This window comes from Priapulus caudatus, unplaced genomic scaffold, assembly GCF_000485595.1.
Source record: "Priapulus caudatus unplaced genomic scaffold, Priapulus_caudatus-5.0.1 Scaffold1209, whole genome shotgun sequence".
NCBI classification, from domain to species: domain Eukaryota; kingdom Metazoa; phylum Priapulida; class Priapulimorpha; order Priapulimorphida; family Priapulidae; genus Priapulus; species Priapulus caudatus.
In genome coordinates, this window is record NW_014578270.1 from 59,318 (window position 1) to 80,809 (window position 21,492).

Consider the following 21,492-nt stretch of genomic DNA (forward strand, 5'->3'; position numbering starts at 1 on the left):
AATGTAAGGCACCGATCGGTAAATGGGTGCTCCCGATCAAATTGACAAAATAAAGTGAATGTAACGTAATAGGGTTTCAATAGATTTTCGACGAGACATTACTAAATGATGAATTGATAGTAAATGTGTGTTCATACACATACACTTACACACAGGAACACGCATTCCCGTGCCTACAGGAAAGCATGCAGTCACACAAGCACGCACACACATATGCACATGCACATACACATGCACGCACACATCGTGACACGTATGCACACGCACATACACACGCACGCACGCATATGCACACGCACAGACACGTGCACATGCGCATGCGCACACCCCACACGCAAGCAGCAGAACATGGTTGTCATATCTGATCTACTTACACAAACATAACAACGCATATCACGTACAACAGTTATTTACAATAGTTCAAATTGCCGGTACCCAATTACATACAATATCAATTATCATACACAGAAGAGGACGTGCTCACACAACTCAGCTAGCATTCATTGGAATAAAGCTATTCCCTGTGTTTAGTATATCAATTTTCTACATGTGGTGGTGCAAGCTTCAGTTGAAAGTCCTCTCTCTGCAGTATACTAGATCCCTGAGTGATCTGAGAGTGCTGTACCTTGGGCTGCCTGTTGGGATTAGCTAGCTCACTGAGAATCGCCAGCTATTGAAATAAAAACAAGACATTTCTCAGAATTTTCCAGTTATTAGTTAATAAGTGCATCGCTTAAAAACACAAAGAAACAAAAGTCAGTGCTTTGAGGTCGAGGCCCTATAGAAGTGATTGTCAACCAGAGTTTTGGGTCTTGGGGTTAATTATTGTTGAGCTTTTTAAGTGAAAAGCACTGGTCTTCACTCACGAATGTACGCTTACTATTATATATGTGCAGAGTGGCGTAGCCAGGATTTTTTTAACAGGGGGGGGGGGCAAAAACAGCAAACTGCGCAAAATGGTGGATGACTTAATATTTTAATGGTTCCTCCGCCTCCCTCTCCACACCCTAAGCTCCACCACCTCTCAGCTCTGTGTTGGCTCGACATTTGTGTTCATTGTGTTCGTTTCTGTTCAGTGGGGGATCCAGGATTCCAATTAGGGAGGGGGGTGAAATACACGTGGGGGTATGGGGGTCCTCCCCCAGAAAATTTTGAAAATGTAGATCGCGGGAGATGGTATTTGATGGACCTTTGAGTACATGTACTTCATTCTGACTACGACAATTCTCTTTTTAGTACAATTCTTTTTTCTTTTTTTTTCTACTTTCGGATCAACAAGGGGGGCCATGGACTCTGGCCATGGCCAATGGCCATGGCCAAGGGGGGCTTTGGACTCCCCTAACTACGCCACTGTATGTGCATTTATTATATACGCTTTTATAAACAAATGGTACTTGCCCTGGAAACAGTCTTCTGTGCTTTTCTGAGGTGTTCAAGTGCTTGCAGCTGCTGAGAATCTGGTGCGTTCTAGCAATAGACATTAAATGAGAAATATTAGGTGTCATCAACAGTAGCTCTACTGGTATTTCACTTTAGATCTTTTCTGCAATTCTCATCTTTACTTTTTCAAAATAATTTTTCAAAATAATTTTTCATCCAAAATTTTTTAATGTCATCCATACATCCATTCATTCTTTAATAATTAGCTATATTTCACGATCATCTGCTGAATGCTGCAACTAAAAATATTCTTTTTATATCTATTCATCAATCCTTAATTTAAGAATCCCATCGGTACTTGTTAAACCATGAATCTTTCGACAGCTATGACAGACACACCTTTCCTCTGCTTGGCACAACATCAGCCAACTGAGTGGAGGGTGACCTGATGCGCCCTCTAGTGGTGGGGAGTTGCTTCATGGCATTGCTACTACAATGCCAACATTCCCACAACTCATCTCCCTGGACGAGAGAGAACGACCCCATTGATTTTAGACATGGGGTGTGATAGCTGTGTGTGCACCTTCAAAGAATACAACAGGACACTTTTAAGATGGTCATAGAAAAACTAACATGAATAACATTTATAAATGCAGAGATCATTACCACCCCACCTGAGTTTCAAAGTCAATTCAGTTGTTGTGCCAGTGTATATCGATAAAACAATTACAGAGGAACAATGAAAAACAAACATGCACTATGCATGGCAATGCACAATGTCAGGTGTACAGCATATAGAAATAAGATACATCTCACTGAATGGAACAGTGCCATGCACAACTTGTAATATACTTGTATTACTCATTGTGCTGTGTTAGAGTTGTGTATGGGTACTTGAGTATAAGTGCTCACTCTCTACACCTAGACATGTGACACATGACTATGAGAGCTTGTGTAGCAAACTCCCATAATACTGGCATGTATATAGGCTTACGTCACAAAGCGTGGTCTTAGTTGCACAGAAATACGCCTATAATGACAATTAGTGTTGTCGGCATTCCCTGCACCACTAGTAGAATGATCAAAGTACTGCTACCAACATGTCATAATATGCTTTGACACAGTTACACATATAATGCATTTAATCGGGCAGCTTTCTACACAGGCTGTCATAATCATGTGCCCATGTTGGGGAGCAGAGTGGAGTAAACAGCGAGTATGCATGAACTCTATACTCTCGTACCCACACTTACAACTCCAACAACAACACAATGCAATACAGACATCCCACACAATTGCCTTACCGAAATAACACCACCATGTCAGCGTCAGCGATGTTGGCCAGAGGCTTGTGACAGAGAGCGCAACAGTCAGAGTTTGTGACATAGGCGCGGTTGGCTGTACGCTGAAGGCGGGACAGCTGGCCATGCAGGTCCTGGTTCAGGAGATTGTTGGTCGCCCTCAGCAATGTCTTCTCATAGCGGAAAGTGTTCAGCATGCCTAGAACCAGCTCCTTGATTTCACCGAGCTTGCCTGTGTTATAGGCCGGATCCTGGAGTAAGCAGCACATGAAAACAATGTAAAAATGCCAGAAACCAGTGTTGTAGTCGAGTCCGCACTCCCCCCCGAGTCCGAGTCCGAGTCCGCACATCCCGAGTCCGAGTCCGCGCCACCCAAATCTGAGTCCGAGTCCGAGTCCACACCACCCGAGTCCAAGTCGTTTTGATAAAAAAAATAGGGGGCATAGACTGACAAGGCCGCTCACTTCTATGTATGCATTTGTTCAAAAATGGGGGGTGTCTCTAGCCCACTGGATCTTTCACTTGTTTGCATGAAATAGAAAGTAAAAGCACAGGGCAGCAAGTTCTTTCTTGTAGCATAACTTTTATTTATATAAATTTAGGTAGGAGTTTTAGTTTTAAATTCTTGTAAACTGCGTGTTTACAATATGTACAGTTATGTACTATGTAGTGGCCTCAACCCGAGTCCTCGAGTCCGAGTCCGAGTCCGAGTCATTGCACTCCGAGGCCAAGGCCGAGGCCGAGACCAAGGAAACCGGCCTCGAGGCCGGTCTCTTGGCCAACACCGGCCTCGAGACCTACAACACTGCCAGAAACAGACTGGGTTCTTACTGCATGAAAGACTGGTTTCTTACTGCGTGAAAGACTGGTTCTAAACTATTGGTTTCCATTACTTTGTTACCTCCATGATCCGCTGCAATATGGCTGCCACAGATATGTATCCCATCATGCTGTTCAGCACATGTCGCGTAAGATCTTTAAATGCTGTGTAACATATAAAATACAATGCTATTACTATGCACTGACACAATTGCTTTTTTAGACATATTGAATAGACACAGTATTAAAAAAAGGGGAAAACCAAGGTTGTTACAAGAGCTAAATAACAATTAATAACAATTCACTTGTGTATAAAGTATTCCATTGTAAAAAATCAAACGACGACTCTAATATCTAAATTTTACAATCAATTAAAATTTATTGGCAACAGCATATGCGTTAAATAGCCAATAGGGAGCATAATGCAATTTATAATTATTGTGTGTAATTGTATGAGACACTTACAATCTAATTGTTCTGGGTCAACCTGGTTTTTCAGATGTCTTTGTGGTATCATCATGGTATCCAAAATTGGAAACCAAAGAGCCTAAAATTGTGTATTATTATGTACTTTATTAAGGTTTATTAACATGCAATATAGGTCTTTATTTTCATAGCCAATCCACAAAGTTATCCTTCATATACTACAGCTATAACAAAATGAATGTAATAAATTGCCTCCACTAACACTCACATGTATACTCCTTAAAGGCCAAGACACACTGCAGCGACAACGACCGACCGTAACGACAAACGACAACAGTCGTGGCGACTGGCGCAGCCACACTGCAGCGACAACGACCGACCGTAACGACAAACGACTTTTCAGAAAATTAGAAACTATTGTTTCCTATGAGCCATCGCACACTGACGCGACGACGACCGGCGACAACCTCGACGACAAAAATATTTAGAAACGTTTCTATTTCCCAGCGACTTTCGCCGGCGACACTTTACAAATGGCCAATCACAGCCGTTTCCATCGGCACGTGACATCGCCACTACGTCATAAAATTATAAACCAATGCTAGCCAGGAAGTAGACTGGTTCCCAGCGCTAAACTCGCACCGCCTGTCAGAAACAGTGGGGCCGCGAACCCATCTAACCAAAACGGGCAAGGCCACGGTCAGCCATCAGACGTGATTATTGTTTACGTTAGTATAATATGCTGCGTATATATTACTTTATTATATTCTCGTTATACATAGAGCGTTTTTACAGAAATTTATTTAAAAGCAGCAGCAGCAGGAGTTTTTTGCCGTTTGCTCATGAGTGGCACTGTGGTGAGTGCTAGGTGAACTTTGTCGTTACGGTCGGTCGTTGTCGCTGCAGTGTGGCTGCGCCAGTCGCCGCGATTTTGTCGTTTGTCGTTACGGTCGGTCGTTGTCGCTGCAGTGTGGCTGCGCCAGTCGCTGCGACTTTGTCGTTTGTCGTTACGGTCGGTCGCTGTCGCTGCAGTGTGGCTGCGCCAGTCGCCGCGACTTTGTCGTTTGTCGTTACGGTCGGTCGCTGTCGCTGCAGTGTGTCTTGGCCTTAAGGCTGTGGACACACTACACGATTTTTCAGGCGATTGAGTCGGGCGACTGAGTCGAGCGACTAAGTGGGTGGACACACTAGGCGATTTTCAGCGCGATTCGTCGGCGATTCATCTCGCGCCACCTAGATTCATAGTCACATGATTGAAAATGGCACCGTTTGATTGGCTAATGAATCGTACATTCCAGCACTGTACACTCGCATTGTATAGTATCGCATTGTTCGGGCGCGCATTGTATATAGTCGCGCGACTCAAATAATCGCCCGACTCGAAAATCGCCGGCGACTCACTAGGCGATTTTTAAGGCGATTGAGTCACCCGACTCAGTCGCCCGACTCAATCGCCTAGTTTGTCCACAGCTTTAATAATACGTTTTTGCCAACTTTCTAGCTGACCGATATTGTAGCAGCATGTTCACTTGTCTACTGGTGATGTAAACCCACCTGCCGCTGTACCTCCTCCATTTTTCCCGACGTTCTTTGGCAAAGCTGGATGACAACAAGCAGCGCCACCTGTAGGCCAGTCCATGAAACAGACACGTCTGTTGTTTGGCTCTCGTGCTCTGACAGTAGCACTTTGCTGAGTGCATCCACCTTATCTTGCAAGTTCTAAAACACACATGACCACTTTTAGTTGCCAAGGTGATTGTTATTTCTTCTCATCATTTCTTCTAAGCGTGTCCGACTCGCGGGTTTCCTTGTCGCATTATAAAAGCATCTGTTGTGCGTAGCGCAGGCCTTTTGCTTGAGCCGTATTTATACATTTTGTATTTACAGTTTTACCTGCACGTGTGCAGCTACATCACGTGTTGAGTAATAAATTTGGAGCGTATGAAAAAGATGCCGAGTTGTGAAATATTGGTTAACACGCACGGAATGTAACAGTAAATGAAAGTGTCAATGACACTGTAGCTCACCACAAAAAAGGACACAAATGAGTGAGTAAGAAGACGTCAGTTTTAATTGAGCAACCATCGACGTACATTATAGAAACGATTGCCATCTGTATATCGCAATAATAATTTATAAACCAAAATGAATCACAATTTGTGACCGTAGATGGCGCTATACCTGCTTTGTAGCGATGGCGTTTGAAATAAATAGGTTATGCTGCGTTCCGACATGTTTTGTAAAACTTTACTCAAATATAGACGTTTTATCGGCAGGGTGGAGAGGAAATACCAATTTTTCATTAAAGATATTGTCAATGAAATCTTGTAAAACGAACCAGACGATTGTGACACCACAGACTGTTTGTCTCTATATAGTATGCTAAATAATTGCCAAACCCTACCTAATTTGCATAATTTTTTTTAAAATATCAAAACCCCCTAGCCCTTATTCATTCACATACCAAAAATGAACAAAATCCGTTGAACCTGAACTGACTAATGGCAATCTCACGTTTAATATGGGAGCATAGCAGTAACAACTATACCCAATTTCAAACATGTGGGCCAAACGGTTCCTGAGTTATCGTTGACCGTAGCGAAATGTTGACGGACAGACGGACGGACGTACGACGGACGACGACCCATGGCAATAGCTCAGCTTGACGATGTCAAGGTGAGCTAAAAATGTCTGAACCAGGAGTACATGAGAAACTACGTGAAGCAGGAGTACATGAGTAAAACTACATGAAGCAGGAGTGCATGAGTAAAACTACATGAAGCAGGAGTACATGAGTAAAACTACATGAAGCAGGAGTGCATGAGTAATGAAAGTGTTAATGATTGATACTTTCATTACTCATGCACTCCACCTATGACACTGTAGCTCACCACAAAAAAGGACACAAATGAGTGAGTGAGAAGAAGTCAGTTTTAATTGAGCAACCATCGACGTACATTATAGAAACGAAGAGTATATATGGGAGAACTCCCATTATATACTCTTGATAATTATGTGTAATTTTTTATGTGAAAATAAATGCTTGAGATGTGAAAGTCTGAGATGTAGGCGAGTGATGGCGTTACACCTAAATGATCGCCATTTAACGTTTTTATAATATTCAGATTAGGCACTGCCTAAAAGTGAAGCTCCCGATGTGTAACGTGTAAGATTGAGAGGATACGCTTATTCCACGTAGCTGCTATGTACCACGTGACAATGGTGTTTCCAGTGTTCGATATTCACGTCGGCCCGTCGGCCCGCCGCCGACAGTTTCGATGCCGGGCCTACAGCTTCTTGATAAAACAGGCCCGCTGATCCTACAGCTATTTGATCACCGAAAATTCGAAACACTGTGAAACTGTTGCCTGTAGAAATCTGTTCATGCATATTAACTTCCAGGGGTATTTATTTGAAAACTAACCCGTGATAAACCGTGACATACATGTAACAATGCGACATGTAACAATACATGTAACATACATGTAAACAATGCGTTCGCCCACTGCAATAAACTTTAGTTGGCATTCAAGAAACGTGCGTGGGATGTTCGGATGCACAGGTTAGCAAAAATCGATAAGAAGTGGGTGGAGCTTACTTTTGGCCAGTGGTAGTGAACCCTACATTGGCCAGGGTTTATTTACGTTCACGTGCGCTAGGTTGTGGAGTAATTCTCACATCCCCGCGCATTTCACGTTTGGATGTAAACAATAAAGTATCACTGGTAGTTATTACAAATAATCAGTATACTGTTTTAAAATAATATTAAGAAGATTTAGGTAATATATCATGTTGAATTATACAGCAAATAATAATAATTGTCTCAAGTTTTAACACACGTGTCATAAGCACTCATACCGTGTTTCCCTGCCCATAACACAACTTTTGTCAAAGGTTAATTGGTTGCATGGAAGTGTTTACTTCGTATGAGTTTTTCTAGGCGGTAGCACACGGTTGCCATCTGTATATCACAATAATAATTTATAAACCAAAATGAATCACAATTTGTGACGGTAGATGGCGCTATACCCGCTTTGTAGCGATGGCGTTCGAAATAAATAGGTTATGCTGCGTTCCGACATGTTTTGTAAAACTTTACTCTAATATAGACGTTTTATCGGCAGGGTGGAGGGGAAATACCAATTTTGCATTAAAGATATTGTCAATGTAATCTTGTAAAACGAACCAGACGAGTGTCACACCACAGACTGTTTGTTATCTGCATTATATGCTATATAATTGCCAAACCCTACCTAATTTGCATAATTTTTTATTAAATATCAAAACCCCTAGCCCCTATTCATTCACATACCAAAAATGAGCAAAATCCGTTGAACCTGAACTGACTAATGGCAATTCCCATTTTTTGCCAAAAATCGCCGCGGCTCGAAAGTACGCCGAATGGCGTGCTCCAAAATAGGACGTTTAATATGGGAGCATAGCAGTAACAACTACACCCAATTTCAAACATGTGGGTCAAACGGTTCCCGAGTTATCGTTGACCGAAGCCAAATGTTGACGGACGGACGGACGGACGGACGGCGGACGACGACCCATGGCAATAGCTCAGCTTGACGATGTCAAGGTGAGCTAAAAACTACATGAAGCAGGAGTACATGAGTAACGATATACGTGCCTGGAGTACATGAGCAAGAAAGGTCTATGAGCCAAGAGTGCATGAGGCGAATCCACGTCAAGAATTTTGACAACATGGCGGAGTGCAAGAAAATACGAACGGCATCGGAATAGCAAGGAAGAGGGAACTCACCAGGGAAGGTAACAATATTAAAGCGATAATTTCGAGTTTTTTCACCGTTTTTTAGTGTTTATTCTCACTCTCATGATGCCTACCGTTGTTGCTTGAGTAACAGTAATTGTTTCAAATAACAATAAAATGTCTTAGAACCTCATGCAAAGACAAAATCATGCACGATTACAATTTTGCATTCTCTTGTTGATTTTCGCTGTCATGTCTCGCAATTTCTCGCGGTACCGCGAGACGTCAACAAGGGTGCAGTAATGCAAAAATTGCACCGGAGATATTTTTGGTCAGATGTAAACACAGAGGTGCATAGTAATTAGTAGCGTAACAGTACTAACACAAATAGGAGTGTAAGTTGTAACCTCATAAATATTAGTCTTCAAAAGTTGCTTGATTTGTGCTCACCCGCTCACACACTCGGTGCGTACGGCCAGCGAGAATACTTATCACACACAAATAGATTTGTGATTTTTGAAAGTCCGGACTCGAAAAAATGTATTGCTGGTATGATGTGGTCAAATCAATTTTTCTATGCTATAACTGCATAAAATATTGGTGTTTTGAATGTTGGTGTAATCAGTGATATTTTCGCTGTCAGGTGAGACTATATTCAGCTATATTTAGTTTTTCTGAGCAAAATTCTCGCAATGATCGTTTTAAGCGCCTGGTAGCAGAGGAGGATTATGAAGAGACAGAAGCAAGGCTTCGGAGATTAAATGGACTATTTTCTGAGTTTGCTAATGCACACGAGGGTTGTCATGTGCTCCTCACTGACGACGGAGATATCGACGATAGTGATGGGTATTTCTTTGAGGTTCAAGATGCGTATGTTAATGTGGTGAGAGAAGCGAAGGCATTCCTCAAGAGTCGGGAGTTACCCATTAAGCCGGAGCAAGAAGAAGACGACGGGAGCATAGCTGATAGTAAAAGGTCTGATAATGACAGTCATATGTGTCGCAGTGATTTCTTAAACTATATGAATCTGCCAAATGTTGAGCTCAAGCCTTTTGATGGTAATCCCATGAAGTATCACGCGTTCGTGAAAATATTTTATGACTGTGTGGATAAAGTGACAGATGACCCGCAGGTAAAGCTTATACGGCTTCTCCAGTACACAACCGGTGCGGTGGAAAAGGTAATCGCGAGATGTGCCAAACTGTATGCAGTGGAGGGCTATGCCCAACAGCTGCCCAAGCAAGAACTTTACTGCACACTCGTTTTGGCGATGAACATTTGGTGTCAGAAGCAGTCATCAATGCGGTTAGGCTCAGTGACGCAGTAAAATCACTCGCTCAACTTCAACGATTAGCCGATGATTTGGCAGACTGCCACATTACTCTACATCAGATGGGGATGCTACATGAAGTCGACTTGCAGAGCTGCATGAAGGATATAGTAGAACGTTTGCAGCCTTACATCAAGTTTAAATGGAGAAGTGAGGCTATGGAAATTAAAAGGCAACAAGGCAGGTACCCTAGATTTGTACATCTAGTGGAATTCACAATTCTGAAGAAGCAACAATAGTTAATGACCCTGTTTATGGACATGAAGAGTTCAAACCTTTGAGCAAGGGTGGACAAGAGAATGCCGAATCATGATGAAGCAAGCAGTCACCTTTGCCACGCGCAGCGGCTATAAGAGACCTCCTTGCATTTGTTGTGGTGAAGATCATCGACTCATTTTCTGCAATGCCTTCAAAGGATTAGAACTGGAGTAATTGTAAAATTGCATAAGCTTTGCGAAGTATGTTTGATAAAGAGCCATTTTAAAAGGGAGTGTAGGTGTCCGTATAAATGCAGCAGGTGCTTTAAGATGCATTCATGGTTGTTACACTCTGCATGACACGGTGAATGGTGATATGATTGTTAATGATTGTAAGGGCGGTGATGTAGATTCCCATTGTGACGTAATGGGTAATAAGGTAGTATCAAATGCCAGTATATCAAGAAACACCAGCATGCCTATTGTGCGAGTTTGCGTTAATGAATCGTGTATTGCGTATGCTTTGCTTGACACGGCATCAAGTAATACGTTTTGTACTAAACGCCTAGTAAACCGTCTCGGGATCCATGGCGAGATTGAGAGAATCAAGTTGGATACGGTAAATAGATCTGAGAGTCGAGAATCACAGATGGTGAACATGAAATTGAGTAATAATGGTGAGACCCTACCATTATATAATGTGGGTGTGTTGGATGACATTCTGATTACGAATGCATATATCCACATTCAAGCATACCCCCACTTGAAGGATCTGAATATCGCATCTATGGATATGGGTGAGAATCAGTGTAGATATTCTGATTGGGCAAGATCACGCTGAAGCTTCGACTCCCCTGCAGGTGCGTTAAGGGAAACGAGGAGAGCCCTTTGCCACGCGCAGATTGTTTGGTTGGAGCCTTAACGGTAGAACCAAACGTAATCAGAACCCCTGTAGCATTCTTATATTGCTACGAAATGGTGCTAGTGCTACATTACCCCCTGGCAAGTTCGGATCCAGCGGCATATATCCTAGGCGCTGGCGTCACGTACAGCACCTCGCGGTGTTCTGTTCTGGCGCAAGTGGGTGAGAGAATACTTGCCCGAGCTGCAGTGTAGAAACAAGTGGATTGTGCAAAGCAGGAACATCAAGATAGGTGATTTAGTGCTGGTGGTGAACGAAACCCCCCAGAGGACTATGGCCGCTTGGCCTCGTGATGGAAGTGAATAAAGGCAGAGGAGGTCTCGTCAGATCAGCCAAAGTGAGGACCAAGGCGACGCACATCGTCCGCCCGATCTCAAAGATCGTACTACTGGAGGGCTCCTCCTAAGTTTACTTTAGTTGAACGTAGTTCAAGGTGGGGAGTGTTATTTCTTCTCATCAATTCTTCTAAGCGTGTCATACTGTAGTATTTCCTGCACTGTTAGTTCTTATTTCACGCGGTATTTTAAGCAGTTCAGCTAGGCTGCTGCGTCTGCTCGTTTACATTATGTTTTAGTCATGTGACTCGCGGGTTTCCTTGTCACGTTATAAAAGCGTCTGTTGTGCGTGGCGCGGACCATATGCTTGAACCGTATTTATACATTCACGTACGCTCGCGCATTTTTCCACGATGCACCATACATTGTAAGTGTTGTTTCTTGGTTCTTGCCTAATTTCTTATAATTTGGATCTTTATTATATAATTTTGGATATAATAAACATTACATGGCATGAGCGACATAATATTTAGTGTGCATTATTTTGTATTTACAGTTTTACCTGCATGTGTGCAGCTACATCACGTGTTGAATAATAAATTTGGAGCGTATGAAAAAGATGCAGAACTGTGAAATATTGGTTAACACGCACGGAATGTAACAGTGATTTATCAACTGCCCGGGTGACGGCGGACAAACATCTTATTCTTAATAATTGCTTGGAAAGGATATCAACTCTGAAATGAATGATGACTGCTGATAGAGTATAGCAGCTCTCGAAACTTGATAAATTTCAAAATGGACAGAACATTAATTAAAGTTATCGAAAACTGTAATAGATACTTGTCTAATTCTGTTACATCACCTTCAGAAGCATGTTGAAGGCAGCCTGAACATCTCCTGACTTTTCAAGCAGGTATGCCGCAGCATCCATAATCTGATGTCGTTGAACTATCTGAAAATAGCATATCATGAATTATTCCCCATGGAAATTTACAATTGTGGCTTGCACAACATAAACAAGTGCCGCAGAGCGACAGCGCTCACCTGACGGCGGGTGTTCTGATGCTAAACTCACTGGCAAACGAATCAAGAGCACCCTCCCATCGCCGCGTTCGCTCTCCCTCGATGTCTCTCTCATTCTTTCTCTTTCGCTCTCTCTTCCCTTTGCGCTCTCTCTCTCCCTCTCTCTCTCGCTCGATCACACACTCTCTCTCTCTCTCTCTCTCTCTCTCTCTCTCTCTCTCTCTTGCTCTCTCTTCCCTTCACGCTCTCTCTCTCTCGCTCGCTCACACTCACTCTCCCTCTCTCTCTCTCTCTCTCTCTCTCTCTCTTGCTCTCTCTTCCCTTCACGCTCTCTCTCTCTCGCTCGCTCACACTCACTCTCCCTCTCTCTCTCTCTCTCTCTCTCTCTCTCTTGCTCTCTCTTCCCTTCACGCTCTCTCTCTCTCGCTCGCTCACACTCACTCTCCCTCTCTCTCTCTCTCTCTCTCTCTCTCTCTTCCTCCTCTCTCTCTCTCTCTCTCTCTCTCTCGTCTTCTCTGCTCTCTCTCTTCTCTCTCTCTCTCTCTCTCTTTCTCTCTCACTCTTCGCGACGCGCTCTCTCCTTCTCTCTCTCTCTCTCTCTCTCTCTCTGCTCTCTCGTCTCTCTCGCTCTCTCCCTCTCGCTCTCTCGCTCTCTTCTCGCTCTCTCTCTCCTCTCTCTCTCTCTCTCTCCTCTCTCTCTCCTTCTCTCCTCTCTCTCTCTCTCTCTTCTCTCTCTCTCTCTTCCTCTTTCTCGTGCTCTCTTCTCTCTCTCTCTCTCTCTCTCTCTCTCTCTCTCTCTCTCTCACTCTCTTCCCCTCGCTCTCTCTCGATTTCTCTCTTTCTTGAGGCGGTAGCGCTGCCGGACGAGGCTGTGCGACTGATTGTCTATCAGACTGATTGTCTGATGGTCTTCTAACCCTAGCAAGACCGGTTCGTGGAGCTAGCAAGGCGGTAACGTTTTTATATAACTTCACATAAATGTTTATACTATCTATGTTAATTCGGATGGCACTCCGGCAGCCCATGTTTATACTATGTTAACTCGGGTTTCCCAGCAGCGGCCAGCAATGGTAGAAAATTATGAAAAATTGCTCTAAAAAGCTGCTTGTCCGGCGGACAAGCTACCGGACAGATCTCCGTGGAAATGGACAAGTACGGACAAACGGATAGCCCTTATTTCGAACACTGGGATGGTATCAGGAACCTTCTCGAAGAAATGTTCGTTGGGATCGGTATGAAAGTTGCCACGAGATGGCGAGTACGTTTGAGTGTCTTAAGATTAAAGATGGAAGCTCCCATCGTACGTAGTATAGCAACAACTATTTGCAAGACAGAATAGGTAAGCACTCATTCATTTACCTACTCAAGCCTACAGGCCGAAATAGAGAGCTGCCACCTGTAACTAATTAACGCAGGCAAAAACTGCACCGTACTATCACCACCACATGCACTGGCAGTGGCATAAGTTACATGTATAAACACACTGACAGTACAGAATGCCATAGAAATTATACGATTTAAGGAGCATAAACCTTCTTCAACCAAATTTAGCTTTTGAAATTTCGCTGTGACATTGTAGCCTCATACATCCAGGCATGTATAGATTCTACTAGCAAACCCGGTCAAATTCTTTCTAACAGTAAACAAATCCATGTTTAACCCTCCTCTTGAGGGTCAAAAGGTTATCTGACACTTACTCTTCGCATGTCAGCAGAAAGTACATTTCATGGTTCTTTCAATAAAGCCATAAAAATGCTAGGTCACCGCTGAAACAAAAAAGTGTTTCAATCGCTCCGTCAGACCATGTCCTCAGAAAATGTCTAAAATCTGCCCTGTGTCCCATTGACCTTTGACCTCCAATTTCAGCACAGTGATGGCTTTTCCTACCATGATGCTATACACCGACTATCACGAGCCTAGGTCGAGCCGTTTAGATTTGTGCCGCAATTCTGCATTTCCTCCCTATACCTTAAGTTAAGGAGGGAATGTTCCCCCTTCTTTTACACCTCTTGAACTTTGACCTTTGACCCGCAGCTTCGACATCCCAACTCGTTTTGACGATCCCCCCCAACGTCCCGAATATCGTGACCGTACGTCGAGCGGTTAAGATTTGTGTTGTTGACGGACGGACGCACGCACGGACGCTCGGGCGATGAGATGAGCTAAAAAGAACCGTTAGCAATATTGAGAAGTAATAACTTTCGAACAAAGTTCACGCACTGTGTTTACTGCATACTAGGGTATAGTATTGTTACATCTTTCCCTAACAACAGAATGCTATTTATCTACCTTCAACGTATTCTCGATTGTGAAGCCCTCAGATGACTTGATATAGCTGCAGACATCACCTGGGCTGTACTTGCACATCAACTCAATGTACTTCTCCTGCACATCTTCTCCAATATTTAGCTTGTCCTTACTCATGATTCCAATTGCTTGGCTTTCTCTGTGAACAAGAAAACAGAGTTTGTGAATAAAATTGTCAGCTGCACATAATACGTATGCTCCGCTACATGCGTTATCGGTCCCACATTCAGACTCAATTCATTTTACATAAGATTTCGCAAGGACAAGTTTGTATTATTTATTATTAATACACTAGCAGAACACCCGGCATTGCCTGGAAAATAAAGCGCTCAGCTGGTGACCACTTGGTTGAAAGAAAAATACCCAAAAATCGATACCTGCCTGCCTGCCTGCCTATACAGAGAAACTTCCACAAATATGTATTAGATTACCATGCTGTTAGTTATATGCTTTAAGAATCTGTTTTCAAGACGGCATTGCCTGTTGTTGCTATCACAATACATTATATACTATTGTAATATTGGCTATTGCGACTATGAGGAGGTTGTGATTAACCGTAGGCCAGTGGTAAGATGTGATGTGGGACTTGCCTGTACTCCACGAGCCCTTGCAGGAACAGATATTCCAGCTTCTCAGACGAGCTGAGCTGCACCAACACGTTCATCAGCTGCTGAGGAAACACGGTGGCGAGCAGCTGAGCCGCGCGCCGGTGATCGATGCTCACAAACGCCTCAAAGTTTTGTAACGCCTCCTCTTGTACGCGATCTCTCTCGGCGGCCTTGTACGCGGCCACGCTGGTCACGACGTGCTCCACAAAGTTAAACGCCTGGTGCTGGAAAATTTGGATGTCACGTCAGCAGCTATATTGGCTACTGTAGACGTGTGTGAAGCTGGCTTAAGTACTACTATACACGCTTGCCGATTTATCGGCACGCACGCCAACACACACACACATGCACGCACGTGCACGCGCACGCATGCACACACACACATACCTGTCGTGAATCATCTTTCAGGTAACAGTGCAAAACCTTGTCGTACTGCCGGCTCTTGTCGTACAACAGCTCACACACTCGGTAACTGAAACAAGCAAACCCAATGGTTTAGCGAACATAAATAAACTACGTGGATAAAATGAGCAAGCAGTGAAGCTGACAATCACATTCTGATTTCTTATTAGTTTCAACAAATTTATATTATAGACCATAGTACTCGCCACGCTGACTCAGTCAAATACTTTAACCGCATCACAATGAATAATGACACGGCACTGCTCGTAATATCTCATGGTTGAACTCGGCTTACAAGTGGGCAGTCTCCGCTAGTAGTAGCAGCCTATGCTCATCAAACTGCTGCAAGCCTGCAGCATGAAGCAGCTCAAGAAGTGCCTGCTCTCTCTCCTCATGCCTGCTCTCATCAGTGGAATTCGACAGGTACTCTAAAACCTGTACAGATGCGACATCACCAGATGCGATCCTTAACCATCTATCAAGTTACTGTGCAGTTGTGTGATGATAAAATGTCTAATAGAACTACTGAATGTATTTACATGGAGAACCATACATACTATAGTTCATTATACATCATACTGATAGTTTATTGCACACCATACACATGCACATGTTATGCACAGGCGTATAACAGTAAGCGTCCGCGATTGTTCACCGTTGCACTACTTCGTCTCTAGAAAAGGCCTTTTTTGGCATTTTTTTCCGCCGAAATTCGGCACTAGAGTGCAATAATTAGCATTGTGCACGCAAGTTGGATGCCTCGTGGACGTGGAGAAAGCATTAGAAGTAAAATTATTTTTGTTTTGTATTCGTGAGATTCCGTCAGGTGGCGTAGTCAGAGCGACCGGTTGGTGTTTTTTGTGTATGAAATGTGTTCAGACAACTTTGCAGAAATTCGCATCATAGAGCTGGCAAAAGTTTCGAGCGGAGCATAGAGCATGAATCTGTAGTTATTTAACATGAATAAAGTGTATGTTGTGTAAGCGAAGTAACAGTGTGAGTATTTTTAATTAATATCTGTTCGATGCTTATTCAGGCCTGCAGCCTATGGACGGCCTCTACTGTTGTTCAACACCTATAGTTCATTATACATCATACTGATAGTTTATTGCACACCATACACATGCACTGCCATACTAACATTTCATTAAATTCTATAGTAATAATTAATTCATTACACATTATTACAGGAGTGACTATACTATAACCTCATCGCAGAGCATACCATGAATAATGGTACAAATTCAGTCTTCATCAGACAACATGTATGTCACGACATTTCCGCTCACCTGTTCAAACAGCATACGACTGACATAGATGGTGCTGCCCTCTCTTGCCATTTGACGAGCCAGGAACGTGAACAGAGCTCCAACCTGTGTCGGCTGCAAGAGTAAGTCTCCCAATTAACTGGTTGGTGATGACCAACGGGTTACACAACAAACTCTCACAACACAAGACAACATCAAGCAGAAGGCCTGTGGCACTTATACGAGCACTCTGGATTTGATAAGAAACAGTCTCACTACATTACAAGAACATTTCCTAGGTGGGATGGGCACTCAGAGTACGCACTGAAAACTCTATGTTGTCCACCATTATCTGCAGGAGTATGTCAACAATCCTCTGCTTCTGCTGTTGCCTACCGATCAAAAGTATTCCATTAAAACATTAGAAATTATACGGACCAAACATAAATGATCACTATAACCAGTTTCTGCAATATTGATAACATATTCTTGATATAAAAATAATTAAATATAAGAATTGGAGGCAATTTATTTGAGGTGCTCAATGTTACTCCATCTTTAATAAATGAATTTTTATGTCTATTGGATTTAAAAAAGAAGATTGTTTGAAATACTACCAGCTCTGCACTTACCCATTTTCTGACTTGTACTCTGGCTCCTCAAATGCCTACAGCAAAATATGCAATACTGTCTAGAAATTGTTGGAAATCCAGAGAGACCGGATACAAGATGGCCTTGCGCAAAAGATGCGTTGTTCCCCGACCGCCGAAAGCGGTTAAGCCGCGCACTTCCGCGGGACTGGGCGCACGCGACCGCGGGATACCCCGCTATACGCATTCGCGCGCCGAAGGAAGGCGGGCGCGCGAATGCGTATAGCGGGCAGCCTACACTGCACTGTACTTGCAGCGTTTCAATAAAATGTAATGCTAAATAAATACAAGTCACGGCGGCGCAAAAACTCCCCGAGCCAGCTCCACGTGAGCGCGGGGGAGGAGGGAGGCTGGAATGTGCCCCACCATGTAAAAACTGCCACGGCCACGCCAGCACGTGCTCGCACGACGTGCCGTCGCCACGGGCAGCGCGGGGTCAAGAGGACATATCAAATTGCATATTGCATATCGCTTGGGATCTTACTATCCGAACTCGAAGCAATTATCAGTGTAAACAACCATCAATGAGTCAGGCCTGCGGGGAACTAAGATGGCTGGTGTGTAAAATTCTGTGGAAAATCCCTCGAAGAGAGCCTCGTCGCGCCATCTATGGGACGCAATATGTACGAGAATAACTTCAGGTTATTAAATAAAATAATTAAATAAATTCGAAATCGCTTTTCTAGAGGAAAACCTAACGCGCCAACCAGCAAGTTACCAATTACGAGCATTTGCATTTATTCTCGCCCTACGTGCATAGTCGAAAAGCTTCTGCAAGCGCCACAACTCCTCAATTGACCGATAAGAGGCCGATCTGACACAACCGTTAAATTGATATTGACAGAGCAGCGATTTCGATGAAAAGGCGCCACGGGGTGGCGCTGTTCGCGCTTCGCGCGGATCCGGGCTGCAGACTGTCAAGAGTTCATATTTGAAGGAAAGAATTGGTAAGTATATGCAGAAAAGTGTTCAATGCACAAGCACATTATGATTCCAATGATTATGTTCTTACCAAGGCTAATGCATTTAGAAACTCTCTAGTATTGTAGTGTAGCAGCGTCCTCAGGTACGGATATAGAGGCTCATCTATATATTGAACAAAAACAAAACAAAACAATAAAAGGCATTATAGGTGATTATCTCTTACAGAAATGACTATAGGCAACACAGTAGGTGACTTTATAGCCATTATTTTCGAAATAATTGCTCAAAAATGCACAATCTGAAAAAAATATAGTGAGATATAGTCTCAAATCATAGGCGATAGTGCACACATGTGTACAGGTGAAGTGGGAGTATAGATATATATGTAAAGATAATCTGGAGGTACAGATATGTGCACAGATAAAGGTAAAATTTAGACGTGCTGGAAATCTCAATAATTTATTCAGTTTTACCTTCAGGCGGCTTCCCAGTGTGAAGTACTGTCAACGTTTTCAGAACTGTTGTTTTCACTTGAAGAACCATAAATTCTGGAATATCTCCTGCTGGGTAGGCCCTGCCTGCCAGACAGCAACTAGACTCATGATAGAGAGAGTATACGGAATTATTGAAACGTTCACATGTGATTACTTATGGTCACCTATCTCACAAGAATACGGTCCCAGACATTTTTGTCCTATGATAATAAACAATGAATCATTTTCTGAGGAACTGTCAACACTTACCTGAGATAGACAAGAATTTTGTTTCCAAGCCTGACGATACTGTCTGTCACCTCTTTCTTAGATAACAAGAGGTCATTGAGGATACTGAGCAGTTCTTCAAGAGGTGAGATGTAATCACGCATGCCTTGGTTGAAGATGTAGATGATACCATCATAAAGACTATGCTTCCAACACAACTTGACTATCTGAAGGAAAGATTAGAAACAGTTAACAGTATATCGGATGCATGCAACTAAGCATGCCAACAGCAACTTACATACAAGTAGACAGACAGGCACCAGGAAGTGGGATGGGATAGATACCAAGCTCGATAGGCCCATTATAGTGTTACCATAACGGAAGATTACATACAAAAATCTATTAATAAACAATGTGTGATTTTCGGAACCCGTTAACGCTTACATGGTCTATATCCATAGACATAATGTCTAAATGAACAATAATATGTTCCAAGTCTGCAATTCTATCCTTGCGCTGGCAGTTCTCAACCAGATCCTGCATGACAGCTGGCGCCACCTGGCGTAAACGATCCGCTATGATGTAAGGTTCAAGACACTCCAGAAAGACCATCTTCGCAATGCCGTCGCGAGATATGCGATCGTAGATCTCATCAAACAAGACATCGCTACAACAAGAAGTCCCACAATCGTTACTTACGGCCTGTCGTCATCACCATAAACTAATGTTAACATAATCTATACAGTGGCTCACACGATCTGCCTAAAGGTTAAAGGAATACATGTATATAACGTATATACTGACATTAATATTATGTTCAGGTCAGCAGTATTCATACAAAATGTAATTTTTAATTCCACGCTCGTAGGTCGCTTACGTTCTGTTGATTGCAAGGCAGCAGTCAATGCAGACTGGGATCACTTGCTGATAATGCTCTGTAAGTAACAGAACAGGGCCTCTCTCTGGCACATTCTTCATCACCGAAACCTCGTACTGGTACAAAACACTCAGTAACTGCAAGTAAGCAAAATGCATGTAATTATTAATCTTATTACACAACCTGCTCCTTTATATTCCTTATATACGAAATTCTTGCAAACAGTCATGTTCCTGCTCCAAACTATATATGAATGACCGAGTCATTTTTAGCTTTAAATTTCATGCGTACATATCTATGTATGAAATCATAAATGTATACGCCTAATTTTGTGGTAATATTATAAAATACGAATAGCTGTAGATTAATATCTTTATGTATCTGTTAATGTCTAAGTGATAATATGTACATATAAAGCGAATTTATTTATTACCAATATATTCCTTTTAACACCATAAGATGGCGCTGCCTACCTTCTTGCTGACTTGCTCCTTCATACGAGTGACGTTTCGGGTAAGTCCTACCACAGCACGAGCCTTGTCATCATAGAAGGACAGGGTTAGTGCTAGTGCCTCCTGGTGCTTATCTTGTCTCACTAAGAAGTCAATTCTCTGTACCAACAAAAAGAATGCAGTTTAATCCTCGGCTACATCATACACAGTCATGGCTACATCTGTATCACATAGCAGCAGGTCATCATGTCAAGAGATTACTGCGATTGGTTTCATGTAAAGGCTTTTAACCTCATAGTGCATTCAATGATACAGTCAAACCTGTATATAAAGCCCCGTGTCGATGTCCCCTTTTATATACAAGTGCCGATGCTATTGAGGTGGTTTCAGTGTATAAATGCCAGTCAAGGGAGACACCAAGTGCACTTTATAGACAGGTGTACATTTAACAGAAAGTCATTTGGTTGACTATATAAGTTTAGTATTACTGTTATTACAGGTAGGAATTCATCTTCAATGCACATTACATGAGCTTACCTCAAACCAGGTACGAATGTTAAACACATGAACCGACTTTGTGCCAAGCATGAGGACTTGTCCACGAAACAAAGCCACAGACTGATAGCAAGCATTTTCCCCTGCTATTGCCTGTGAAGCATGGAATAATTGGCATATAGTGTGTTCTATCATTACCTTCAGAACAGTAGCACCTATGTTCTCACTGGCACCTACTTAAGTAATAACACACAGCATATTACCTCCCAAAAAAGTAAAATTATGATGAAAGACCTGAGATAGGGATCACCGCAAAACCCCCTCCGCTAAATCGCCATGCAGCTTTTGGGATGCATGATTTTTAACAAATTTTCTGAGAAAAAAGCATTTCACAAGCTGAGAAGTATGGTATTTGGATTTCTGTAATTGGATATGG

At 42.8% G+C, this 21,492-nt stretch overlaps 1 protein-coding gene across 2 annotated transcripts in view; it reads right to left on the bottom strand.

Moving 5' to 3' along the window:
* Window positions 1-272: 272 nt before the first annotated feature.
* The window catches only part of LOC106815821 (vacuolar protein sorting-associated protein 8 homolog), a 31,582-nt gene continuing 10,362 nt past the window's right edge, over window positions 273-21,492 (bottom strand). For both annotated transcript variants that reach the window (XM_014820332.1, XM_014820331.1), the window contains exons 12-33: window positions 21,099-21,209; window positions 20,583-20,720; window positions 20,110-20,246; window positions 19,677-19,899; window positions 19,275-19,459; window positions 19,005-19,123; window positions 18,620-18,693; window positions 17,590-17,624; window positions 17,283-17,349; window positions 17,000-17,092; window positions 16,006-16,145; window positions 15,696-15,780; window positions 15,291-15,532; window positions 14,683-14,839; window positions 12,233-12,322; window positions 5,481-5,645; window positions 3,966-4,047; window positions 3,583-3,665; window positions 2,685-2,932; window positions 1,780-1,963; window positions 1,399-1,467; window positions 273-670 (exon numbers count right to left, since the gene is read on the bottom strand). In XM_014820332.1, coding sequence (XP_014675818.1) covers window positions 536-670; window positions 1,399-1,467; window positions 1,780-1,963; window positions 2,685-2,932; window positions 3,583-3,665; window positions 3,966-4,047; window positions 5,481-5,645; window positions 12,233-12,322; window positions 14,683-14,839; window positions 15,291-15,532; window positions 15,696-15,780; window positions 16,006-16,145; window positions 17,000-17,092; window positions 17,283-17,349; window positions 17,590-17,624; window positions 18,620-18,693; window positions 19,005-19,123; window positions 19,275-19,459; window positions 19,677-19,899; window positions 20,110-20,246; window positions 20,583-20,720; window positions 21,099-21,209 — 2,862 coding nt within the window. In that variant the 3' untranslated portion in view covers window positions 273-535. The remainder of the gene's footprint in view (window positions 671-1,398; window positions 1,468-1,779; window positions 1,964-2,684; window positions 2,933-3,582; window positions 3,666-3,965; window positions 4,048-5,480; window positions 5,646-12,232; window positions 12,323-14,682; window positions 14,840-15,290; window positions 15,533-15,695; window positions 15,781-16,005; window positions 16,146-16,999; window positions 17,093-17,282; window positions 17,350-17,589; window positions 17,625-18,619; window positions 18,694-19,004; window positions 19,124-19,274; window positions 19,460-19,676; window positions 19,900-20,109; window positions 20,247-20,582; window positions 20,721-21,098; window positions 21,210-21,492) is intronic.